At 37.0% G+C, this 12,754-nt stretch overlaps 1 protein-coding gene across 1 annotated transcript in view; it reads left to right on the forward strand.

The window, feature by feature from the left end:
- The window catches only part of LOC107680469 (probable C-mannosyltransferase DPY19L3), a 58,184-nt gene that overhangs the window by 5,941 nt on the left and 39,489 nt on the right, over nt 1-12,754 (forward strand). Inside the window, exons 4-13 of the mRNA XM_016476355.1 lie at nt 2,128-2,218; nt 4,270-4,391; nt 4,503-4,648; nt 5,164-5,287; nt 9,551-9,685; nt 9,769-9,900; nt 11,113-11,214; nt 11,427-11,500; nt 11,797-11,955; nt 12,578-12,700. Of these exons, the coding sequence (XP_016331841.1) occupies nt 2,128-2,218; nt 4,270-4,391; nt 4,503-4,648; nt 5,164-5,287; nt 9,551-9,685; nt 9,769-9,900; nt 11,113-11,214; nt 11,427-11,500; nt 11,797-11,955; nt 12,578-12,700 (1,208 nt within the window). The remainder of the gene's footprint in view (nt 1-2,127; nt 2,219-4,269; nt 4,392-4,502; nt 4,649-5,163; nt 5,288-9,550; nt 9,686-9,768; nt 9,901-11,112; nt 11,215-11,426; nt 11,501-11,796; nt 11,956-12,577; nt 12,701-12,754) is intronic.

The raw sequence follows: 12,754 nt of genomic DNA on the forward strand, positions 1-12,754 counted from the left end.
TGAGTTATTTCAGTACTTCAACATACAAAATGGAAATGAAATAATATATATATATATATATATATATTGAATGCATTTTTATATTTATGTACATGTATGTGTATATGTATATATGTGTGGCTGTACATACACATATGTAGTTGTTTTTTGGTGTTTGTTTAAAAAAAAAAAAAAAGGGACAAAGAAGGAATGTATATGACACCGATTCAAAAGATGTTTTTGTTATGCCTGGTTTATAATAGTGCAGCATGGGGAATGGATAGCACAAAAAGGTCATCTCAAGTTTAAAATGAAGTCAGAGTGTGACAGCAGTGGAAAAAGGAAGCTCATTCACGCTGGCTGGTGTTTTACGGCTTGCTTATGAGTCATCTTACTTTTATCTGTCCTCTTGCTTTTCTGAACGTGACTGGAATGATGGCTGTGAATGGATGACCACAGTTTTAGTCCCCATATGTTTCTCTCATTCTCCGGTTAAAGAGCACCTCCAGCACTGAGTGAGCATTTGAGGAAGAGTGTGCTTTATTTGCAGGCAAATGAATCACCTGTTCTGTTTCAGAGGAAGAGCTGTGGGAATGTCCACTGGTTAACAGCTAATCAAATGTTGTAGCAGAAAGCTCAGTTTGAAGCACAGACAAATTCCACATTGTTTTTATAATCGTTTCCACTCTTTCAACGGGAAATAGCAGTGAATTTCACAGAAGCTGTGTAAATGTTCTCAGCAGGAGTTGGTCTTCCAGTATACTAAGTTTCGTAAATGACGATATTGCCATTATTTTTGAACAAAGGCATTTGATATCCAGTATGCTTCTTCTCTGGGACACCACCCTAAAGCAGGGTAAACTTTTAAATTCATTGCGTGTGAAGTCATGCCCATGATTGTTATAGCACCACACAGTCTTAATTTCAAACTGGATGTCGTTCTATTGTTAGTTCAAATGACTGTTTTTTTACAAATGCTCTTAAACTTTTTCTAAATGATGTTCCAAGCGCTTTTCCCCCATCTTTTTTTATGTTTTTGCCCCTGACTAGCAAGAGGTCACCACTTGTGCGGCCCACATGCCTTCCTTCCTGTCTCAGCCCCTCTCTCTGATCACATGTAAAATGTTCCTGCGGCAGATTGCTGGTTGGTGCCGACTGGAGCTTAGAATGATCTCATGAGGTTTTGTTTTATTGTTTTATTACGTGTGCTATGAAGTTTTTGGGCAAGTAAGTCTGGAAAGACCGATACACAAAAGAGCTTGCGGTCTCAAGCAGGGAAAGACAAAGGGACCTTTAGGAAAGATAGAGAAGACGGAGGATAATAATCCTTGAGAATGAAGGTTCGTCACAGGAGGAATAGCAATTTGGATGATAACTCAGGGGCTGCCCAGAACAGACCACCTTTGCTAAACTTTGGGGAAAAAGACAATCTGAGGGATTACAAGAGTGGGCAGAGGGGCACAGAAGACTGTCTAAAGCTTTCATGGAATCACATTCCAGGACAAAACCATTGGCTGGCTGTTGTCATAGCAGCAGGATTACTGTTGGCAGGGGTTATTGGGTTGTTTCATGCATGGTGTGTTTATTCTATACACGAAAACCTGCTGTGGTTTTCACACTTAAAGGTAAGCCGAAGCACAATCTATCTCCATTTTTGTTGCAAGAATGTTGCTAAGAAACAATGTTAAATGAAGTGAATGTTCTTTTCAGCCAGTTCTTATTCTGTTATCTTCCAATATTCCTTTATAGTGTCCTCCGTTTGTATAGTTTTATATCTTAAAATTGCCTCTTTGTGTTTGAGTTTTTCAGGAAAATAAGCGTTAAAGCTGTTTTATGAAGAAAAATAAAAGTGTAATACGTCTTCTCAAACCACATTTCATATGACTCTAATCTTTGTGGAGCATATGGATCTTCTTGTCTGAAAACCACTTCCACTTTAAAACTCCACCATATTTACAACGCCTGTTTTTTTTTTGTTTCTTCCTCAAGGCTTTTATTGCGAATGAAATCTCTGTTTATTCTGGTCAGATAGCTGCTCTGATTTCTTTCACAGATGGAAAATGTATTTAATTTTAACACCATTTGCTCCTGTTGTGCTTCTTGTCATAGTTAATTTTTACTGAATCTTATCCTCTCTTGCATTTGTAGGAAGTCGAGCGTGAAATCTCCTTTCGGACAGAATGTGGCCTTTATTACTCCTACTACAAACAGATGTTGAAGGCGCCTTCTATACAGCAAGGTACTGAGCTCTATTCACAAGACAGGTTTACTGGTTATATGATCACTCTTGCATCATGCCATTTTTCTGATGGAACACTGATGTTAAAGACCTTGTTTTTTCTTTTTATATAGAAATATTGTCCCTATAAGGACAAGTATTATTTAATTGTAATCACCAGAAATTTTTAAATACGTACATGTTTGTTCCCATTTGTGTTCTTCCTGTTTAGCTCAGTCCATAATGGCAAGTTTCTCGAACCACACTGTCTGCTTTCTGTTATCACTTATGTAATCAGAGAGCTATCAAAGTAATGTTTCATTACGTAACCATATCAGTGTGACTAGTCTCAGAAAATAGAGGAAATGTACAACTTTGCTCTAAGTGGTCTTTGCTCAATCTAATTGGCCTAACAGCCCCATTTGGTATGGATTTTCTTTGTGCTTCTACACTGAAAAACTTCACAATTAGGTCATTACCCAATAAGACTGAAATGGTAAGAAACACAGCAGTGCCAAAAGCTGTTCTCTAGACACTACAATTGGGCCTTTGTACTTAAATTAGAGTAAAAGCATATTCAGAGCATTGCTTTTCTATTAAGCAATCATAGAAATTGATTACTGTAAACCGTCATAGCTGTAGTACTATCTACAATAGTATAAAGTAAGTTGAGGTTGTTTATTTTGAAATCCACTTCCATTATACCAATTAATGACAATTTTGGTCTGCATTACAATAATGGAACCCTTTCAAAACAAAGTATTTTGCCTGCATATGAGTTCTAGTTATTTTCTAAGCCATACTGCTATACAAAGGCAAAATATAGTAACTACACATTCTGTCAAAATACTAGTGTCTTAGACTATGATCTGTCTGTGACAGATGGGTTTGGCTCAACTATGTTTCAAAGAAAACTGATTGTGAAACTGATACTAAAAGCAGTCAAAATTCATCCAAATAAAATGTTCTCTATTTTAGTGTTATGTAGTTATTGTGTAAGGCAGCATAGTAACCAAAGAAAGAAAATTATTTTATATCTGAAGCACTACTGCTCAATAAGTGAACATTTATTATTGTAATTTTTTTTTTTTTTTTAGGATTTAGGTACTGTTATCTACACAAACAGAGATTTAATAAGATTAAATAAAAATCAGTGTACACTCCTGTTAAAAGTTTAGGGTCACTAAGATTTTTTTTATTTTTAGAATGCTTATACTTTTTATTATATAATACTATATATTTTTTAATACTTTTATTCAGCAGGGTCAAATTTAATTTACCAAAAATGACAATAAATATTTATAATATTATAATATGAAAATATTTGCATTTCTAATAATTGCTGTTCTTTTCTATTTTCTATTGATCTAAGAATCCTGAAAAGATGTATCACAGTTTACACAAAAATATTAAGCAGCACAACATTTTTTTTTACATTGATAATAAGAGGAAATGTTTCTAAAACACCAAATCAGCAAATTAGAATGATTTCTTAAGAATCATGTAACACTGAAGACTGGAGTAACGGCTACAGAAAATTCAGCTTTGACATCACAGAAAAAAAAAAATAATAATAACAATATGATTATTTTAAATTGCAATAATATTTCAAAATATTACTGATTTCATGGAGTTTTGATCAAATAAATGTCGACTTGGTGAGCATGTTTTTTTAAGTCTTACTTAGCAAACTTATAAAAGGGAGTGCACACTGATTTTTATGTAACCTTATTTTCTGATAACAGTACCTAAATCCTAAGGAAAAAATAATAAAATAATAAAAAAAGATTGCTCACTTATTAAGCAGTAGTGACAGTCCTATGCTTCAGATACTTTGTACTTGTGCTTCTTAGCCATGCTTTCCAGAGTACTTAGTGACCTCCTAAAGAATTAGACAACTTGCTACATTTTAGCTTTCATAGTTTTATGAAAGCTGCAGTACTACAAATGAACATGATTTATTAAATTAGCCAGTTTGGGTTCATACTAAGTGATAAGAGTCAAAGTCTATTTGTGCAAAGTTTAACCTTTTGTATACGTTTACCAGGTTGTGTGTGTTCTTGTGTTCACAGGTCTTTATGAGCTTATTCATGACAACACTACTGAATCAAAGAGAACAATAAACATCCTACAGCGCATGAATATCTACCAAGAAGTGTTCCTTAGCATTTTGTACAGAATACTTCACATACAGGTGTTCAATCACTTCTGTTTTCTTTGTAAGATGTATAGATTCTCTTGGGTTTTTGCAGAATCAGCTTATTTTTCCCCGTCCTATGTGTATGTGTGTCTGTTTGTTTTACAGACCTACTTGGAGCCAATTTATTTCTACATCTATACAGTGTTTGCTTTGCAGACAGTGTATGTCATCGCCCTCTTTATCACTAGCTGGTTACTTAGTGACTCATGGCTGGCTGGAGCCCTCAGTGGAGTCTGGTACATTCTCAACAGGTATGTGTGCACAATCAGTCTCTCATACACACAAAACTCACCTTTGCAGTCCATCTGGCATAAATACGTAAATGCTTATTATGATGCAGTGAGCATCTCATTTCAGGTAAGTGTGAAAGCTGATACGTTTCTCTAAAATATGAATTGAAGCTGTCAAGGACAGCACTGAAATGAAATTCGTCATTTAAGGCTCTTTTATTCAATACCACGGGCCACCTGATAGGCGGTGCCCCCTGGAGAAATCTCAATATTTAAGAAGCTCTCTTTGAACTGTTAAAACAATACAGATAGTCCCCTCACCAATCTATTAGTTGAGCTGATTGGGAAGCTCAATCAAGCAGCGCAATGCTTTGATTGCACCACAATGTTTAAGAAATCCACTTGTGAATGGCTTATAGTTGTTTCTGCATTGTAGAACATACTGTAGAGTCAAAAAAGTCACACAACTCATTTCACTTTTTTCTTATGTTTCTTTTCTCACAGCTTAGGCTTGTGTTTTCTGTGTTTGATTGCAGAGTGGATACCACACGCGTGGAGTTTACAATCTCTCTAAGGGAGAACTGGTCAATACCTTTCTTTGCTCTTCAGGTGGCTGCTATAACCTGCTACTTAAGGCCACAGCTAAAGCCTATTCACCAGGTAAGCTTCTATCCTGATCAAATTAATGTCTATTCCGTAACCATTTCAGATTTAGATTATTGATGAAAAGTCTGATTCTTTTCAGCAAACCAGTTCTTTGGACATTTCATGTTAGTGAACCAGTTCAAAAAATATTCATCTTTTCTTTTACATCATCACATGATTATCACTAATATGTAATGCTATCATCCCAGCGGGTGAAAATACATGCTTAAACACTGCATACATAATACTCAGTAGTAAAATTCTTTTTTCATTTTTATGTCTTGACTGAACAGTTTTTGCATGTTATAATAAGATGTTGCTGAATATAACTAGTTGTACTATGCATTTGTTTTTAAAGAAACTTACCTTTCACCCCCTCATTTAAGTCCTTGGTTCATGCAGGCTCATAGACATTAGTCAGGTTAGACACTAATTAAACACACTGAATTTTATGCAGATGAAAACCAGGCTGTGAGGGATAAACTTAATGGCACATGCTATTAAAGGGGTCCTATTATGCTCTTTTACAAAGTCTTGATTTTGTTTTGGGGGTGTACTAGTACATGCTCTCATATTAGGTTGTTCGAAAAACACATTATTTTTCACATATTTTACATTATTACAACACCTCTCTCCCCAGTCTGGCATGAACGGCTCGAATAGTTCCTCTATCAAATGAAGGCCCGCCTTCTGAAATACGAAATGTGCTGTGATTGGTTAGCTGGGCCAGTGTGTGTTGTGATTGGCAGCAAGACTAGCTAAAGTTGAAAAAGTGAAAAAGCATAATAGGACCCCTTTAAGGTCCTAAATCCCGTACTTTTCGTGACATCAGTATCATTAATCGTGTCCCATTGTGAGCTGAAATCGTTACATCCCTAGCTGCTACCCTGACTATCTATAGCAGGGGTGCCCAAACTCGGTCCTGGAGGGCCGGTGTCTAGTATCAGCAGCTCACTCATTAGTTATCTGCAATGCAGACATGTCCAAGTCCGAGACTGTTCTCAGTTCAACTGGTGCAATGGTGACTTGGGAAATGTTGCAACCACTAGCTGAATCCAACTCTCAATAACTGTTGTCTCAGTATCAGCATACTCTTGATTGGAGAACTACTGCCACCAGATGACGAGCTAGATCAAAAATGTGCCACCAGCATCACCAAACGGAAATGGAAAAACAAGTTTCTGAACACTCCCCCTGTCCTCAGTTATTTGGATAAGCCGACAACTCTGCCCAAAATTCAAACTTTTGTTTGAGACAGTGTTGCTGTGTCGATCTAGTTGGGATGTTCTAACAGTGAAATGTTGGCCCTGTCACAAATGTCTCAAACACTCTATGTGTACTTGCACTCTTGTGGACTTACAGTGGCCACCGTTTGCCCATGTCCTTTAATTCCACAAGACTGTAGGGTGTCCCATTTGTCTAAGGCGAGCTCCACTGCATACTTCTACCCAACAGTCAAATTGGCATTACGTCACCAAAGTGTGGGCTTTGAGGAAGACTGAGGGCTTAGGGTGCCATTGGGATAGGATCGTCATGATAGCACCACAGAGCCACAGTGTTTACAGTTTTCAGGGAAATTAATCTATAAATGGCTTACATTGTGTTATTTCCATATTAGAATAAGATAGGAGAAAGAATCAGAAAAATGACAAACTTCAGCTTTAAATAAATGTAATCCAGTCAAATAAGTCAGTCAGTTTTGTTTACTATTAGGCGAATTAATGAAAAATGGCAACAAACAAAATTACAAACTTCAGCTTTAAATAAATGTAATCCAGTCAAATAAGTCAGTCAGTTTTGTTTACTATTAGGCGAATTAATGAAAAATGGCAACAAACAAAATTACAAACTTCAGCTTTAAATAAATGTAATCCAGTCAAATAAGTCAGTCAGTTTTGTTTACTCATTAGGCAAATTAATGAAAAATGGCCAATAATGAAAAAAGAAAATATGACTGGAAGTACTGAGAAAATACGAGACAGTAAGTTGTGATAAATATTTCTGACTGCTTGCTGCTGTTCCGAAGTAGTTTTATGAAATATGAAATGGAGGTTTGCAATTACAAGTGTATGTGTGAAATATTTCTGATTCTAAAGCTGATTCCAAATCATCAGTTCTTATTCTGCTGGATCTATCTGCTGCTTTTGACACTGTCAATCATCGTCATCATTATAAAAAAAAAAATAAAAAAAAAACTTTCTTTATTTATTCCTTCTCTTTCTAGCTTGTACTTGAAAACTTGGTATTACAAGCACTTCCTGTATCTGTTTGCCTCTTTAAGAAGAATCGCTTTATGTATCCCCAAATTGTAAGTCGCTTTGGATAAAAGCATCTGCAAAATGACTAAATGTAAATGTAAATGTAAATATTTAATCTGCTGAGCACATATTTGTTCTCTCTCAGTATGTTCTCTCAGCACAAACTCTAATTGCTTTTCTGACATATGGTAGAGTGGGTATAGAAAAGAATCACCCCCTTTAAAATAATCACATTTTGTTGCTTTTCAGCCTGAAATGAAGACGGACACAGTTTTTGTTTTATCCTGCTGGATTTACCTAGTGCAACTTATAACATCCAAGTGAAAGATATAACACCACTATATCAGAAAAAAATAAAACAAAAAACAGAATCACTGAGTTAGAAAAAGGATCACCCCCTGTTAAAAATGACTTGTAAACTCAATCAGGTGTAGCTAATCACCTTTTGACTTTCAGCTGTGGTCATTTTGATCAGCTCAGCATAACAAGAGCTTTCCTGGATCATTTCAGTCCTTGGTAGTGCAACTGAAGCAAACAATCAACTATGGGTGGCAAGACACTGTCGAAAGATCTACGGGATAAAGTTGTGGACAGGCACAAGGCAGGAGATGGATACAATCAAAAAAATTATAATTCAAAGGCTTTATCAATGCCTAGAAGCACAGTGAAGTATATTATTAAGAAGTGGAAGGTATTTGGTAGAACACAGACCCTCCCTGGATCAGGACATCGCTCCAAACTGGATGAAAGAGCCAGGAGGAAACTGGCCAGAGAGGCGACCAAGAGGCCTGCAGCAACTCTGAAGCAGCTGCAGGAATTTATGACAAAGAATGGTCATTGTGTGCATGTGACAACAATATCACTAAGGCTGCATTTACACTGCAGATCTGGATGCCCAAATCTGATTTTTTTGACTATATCTGATTTTTTTGAAAACCTGCTTACACCTTCTTTTAAAAGTGACCCGTATCCGATATCTGCATTTACACTACACAGGCTTAACTTGACGTGGTTCAATGCATTAGACAGTGATATTAAAAGACCAAACTCTGCACACACTATTAATAAAGCATACTTTGTATTAAAAAAAACCAGATGAGATTTCACCCGAATGGAGTCTCCACAACAGTTAGCAATAGATTGAAGCGCTTGTCTGTGCACAAGCCGCCGTCACTGATAACAGCGGCAACGAGCCGAGCACTCAGCATGATTTTAAAAGCAACACATTTCAGTGCCAGATCGCCTCTTATTTAACACAAACGAACAAAATTAATACTCTGCTAGTCAACTAGAGATGTTTCATTTGTAATAGATATAGCTGTACAGCGAGATGTTTCATAAACATTTGACATCCAAGTCGCATTGACGGGAATATCCGATCCGATCTGTCCGCTTACATGGCAGACGCAAATTATTTATTTCCACATATGAATGAGGCCTGAAACCGATCTGAGTATATCGGAATCCATTAGATTTTTTCCTGCTTACACGGTTGTGGGCCATATCCGATCTGTGCCACATGGGAGGAAAAATCGGAATTGGGTCACTTGAACCATGCAGTGTAAATGCAGCCTATTTCTCCACAAATGTGGCTTGTATGGAAGGGTTGCAAGAAAAAAGCCACTCCTCAAGAAAGGCCACATGCAGTCACCACTGAGCTTTGCCAAAACACACCTTGAAGATTATGTGGCAGATGAGACTAAAATTGAACTGGACTGGAGCACTTGTCAGGATAGAAGGAAAAAAGGATGGGGCAAAATACCATCAAGTTCTTGAGGAAAATCTGCTGCCCTCTGCCAGAAAGTTGTCAATTGGAAGAAGGTTTACTTTCCAACATGACAATGACCCAAAGCATTTTTTTTAAAGGGGGGTGATTCTTTTCTATACCCAATGTACATCACTGGAAAACATTCTCATTGGATGAGCTCTGAAGAAAGAACAAGTTTTTTGTGTTTGATTTTTGTTTTTGTATGCAATTGGAATTGAACATCGTTTTGCATTCATGTGCTTTCTACCACAGAGGGTGGTGCTGTGGCTGGTGTTCGTCTCCACCTTCTGCTTCTGTTTGACATGGCAGTTCAATCAGTTTGTCCTACTGGTGCAGGCCCTTATAATCTTTACTCTGGATTGCCTGGACTTCTTCACAGTGGAACAGGTAACACTCAAAGACACATATTAGAGACTTTTCACCTTTTGAAGTTCATGTGTGGTGGGATATTCATTTCTTTCTCCCTGTAGGTGGTTTCTCTGTACCTGATGCAGGTGTTGAGTCTGTTATTGGTGTGGTTACTGCAGTTCTGCAATTCTATGATTCTGGGCTCTCTGGTGCTCAGCTTCATTGTGTCTGCCCTCTTCATCAAACACTTCCAGGTCAGTGTGCATCTCAGTACACAAGTAAAGATGAGTTAAGTTGGGAAAGTAAGAGTATAAATCCTATTTTTGTGATTCTAAGAACATACGTTGCATGAAATCCCGGATACCACATGTATTTATCTATTCAATATGTGTGTTTTCATCCTGGTCATGTGATTTTCAGCATGTGCCCATCTGCAGTATGTCACTATAAAGCGTTTTGTCAGATCTTAGAATGACATTAAGCAGATCTCCTTGTAACGTTTATGGTTTAGACTGTACTGAATATGTTAATATGCTCCTTAAAGATGATAATCACGTGTTTGTACATAAATATGATTAAAGTGAACACAATGCTTTCCAGATGAGCTGTACATATGCTTACTGGGATGTGAGCTCTAGTATTGCATTCTGAATTACCAAACAGAATGAAAAATAAATACATAAATAAAACAAATAAAAAAGAATCTAAAGGTGTATTTGGGCAGTTTAGTTTTATCAATTTTAACATTTCTGTGCAGTAGCTCATAGCATTTTTTGTTGAAAAGATGCAGCATGTAGGAGTTATAACTTTGCTTAATTTTTTTATTGAACTGGGTAAAAGATTTTAATTATTTCATATTGTTTTTTAATTGAATTTGTTACCCATGTAAAAGAAACAAAGACAGAAAACTGTGTTTTCAAATTGATTTATTTAAGTGGTGGGATGGAAAAATGACATGTATAGCAGTTATTTTCCAGAACCATATATAAAAAAAAACACACACACATTTATTATTATTATTATTATTATTTTAGTTTTTTTTGTTTTTGTTCAATTGCAGAATGTGACTGGATTGCTATTTTTTTATTTTTTTTTACAGGTTAACTAATGTAAATTCTCCAAATAATCCCATATGCTCATCTTTGATATTTCCTGTATAATGAATTAGCGCAACTAAATACATGATGTAATAGGTTACATGTGATGACGATGCCTAAAAACAGTAGATGCGCATCATTGCTTAGCTACGAACTGAAAGCAATTACTTTAAAGACATTTTGAAAACGCATCCCATCCGGATAGGGCTTTAGACTAAAAAATGTGTACATGAGGCACTTCATCACTTTTGTTTTCGTGTCTGAGCCTTATATGTGTTCCCTAACACCCAGTTCTGTTTTGATTGAAAACTGAGGCTAAGAATATTGTTGTAGTTTATTTATTAATACCTGTGTATGTGTGGTTTTCAGACGGGACTAAAGATGGGTGGCTTTGTTATACGAGTAGGAAAACTGGCTCTTCACACACTCCTAGTCCTCACATTAACTTTCACCATCAATTATTCAGCCAAGGTGAGCTATGAATCGTGTTCTACATCGTCTGCCCTGTCATTAATGGTAAAATAGAGCTTCTCTACCTGCTCCTCCTGAGACACTACAGTAGCTTTGCTTTCACTCTCATTATCTTTCTTCATATCTCACTCTCATGAAAACCCACATCGCCGATCTCATGAGACACTTACATGAATGATTTCATCCTTCACTCTCTCCATTTTAATTGACAGAAAATACTCCAGCTGAAATCGGACGAGCACATCTTTAAGTTCATAAAGGCCAAGTTTGGCCTCGGGGCAACGAGGTAAGTCTTTGGTCATCTCTCATGGCGTTACATCTAAGCCTTTTATCATCAGTCAAATGGCATATCGTGGTGTCTTATTCAGAAGTGAGATCTACTCGGAGACTAGAGTGAGCCATTAATCCGCTGTGATTAAATGCGTCCAGCTCTGGTGGAAAAGTAACATCTGGCACACAATATACTCTGCTCATCCACTAGATATTTATGAAGCCATTTCAGTTGATCAGATGAGTCGCTGCTCCCAATAATCTGTGTAATATATATCCAGCCCGTACTCCCTCCCTGTCTCTTTCTTTCAGAGACTTTGATGCCAGTCTCTATCTGTGCGAAGAGGCTTTTGGCTTGTTGCCATTGGATACATTTGAGCGGTTGGCTGGCACAGTGCTGCTCTATCCGTATCTGTGCACCCTCAGTGTGCTCTTCATCTTGCTGCTGCTCGTGGCACTCTCTAATCTCAGGTAAAACTACTGCATTACTTCCTGTCTGTAGGAAATGCACATGTGCGCAACGCATTAGCGAGACGTGTATCTGGGAATTTAAATATTCTCATAATGTTCATTTTTCTAATTAGAGCACAAAAATAGGCTGAAAATGACCAGTAGAGCAGTGATTATAGCTTAATAACCACCTTATCCACCACAGGTCATAATACTAATTTAAAATTAGAGTTATTAGTCTTTATTAGATGTGCTACATAATAATTGGACACTAGATGTATGTTTTTTTCCATTAGGGCTTTTGAATGTGTGTTATTATGTTCAGTTCAAAGCAGATTTGCGGTTGCTTTAAGGGCTGCTGTGACCCTATTTTTTGTTCTCTTTTCTTATCAGAATCACAGGAGCCCATAAACACCCAGAGGCTTTTCACCACACATGCACACACACACACACACACACACACACACACACACACACACCAATCAGAAAGGCTGTTAACTCTTCTGTACTTAAAAAATAAACAAATAAATAAAAAACCACACACGCTTGAACTCTGAATAATGCAGCTGATATTATGCTTTAATGTACAACAGTGTTCTTTCTTTTTTTCCCCTCTTGTTTGACTTCTAATTTTTCATTCCAGCACTAATGGGTCAGGCCAAGCATGCAGGGAGCGAGAAGACAGGACCTTTAGGATGCGTCCGGACGTTGCTTACAATATCTTGCACACCGTCTTCTTCGGCCTGCTCGCCTTTTCCACTATGAGGTAAACAACTTGTAAATTGGAAAGTTTTGTTGCTTTCATACCACGTATCTCTTT

The sequence above is a fragment of the Sinocyclocheilus anshuiensis genome, unplaced genomic scaffold (assembly GCF_001515605.1).
Source record: "Sinocyclocheilus anshuiensis isolate Anshui unplaced genomic scaffold, SAMN03320099.WGS_v1.1 scaffold1496, whole genome shotgun sequence".
Lineage (NCBI taxonomy): Eukaryota > Metazoa > Chordata > Actinopteri > Cypriniformes > Cyprinidae > Sinocyclocheilus > Sinocyclocheilus anshuiensis.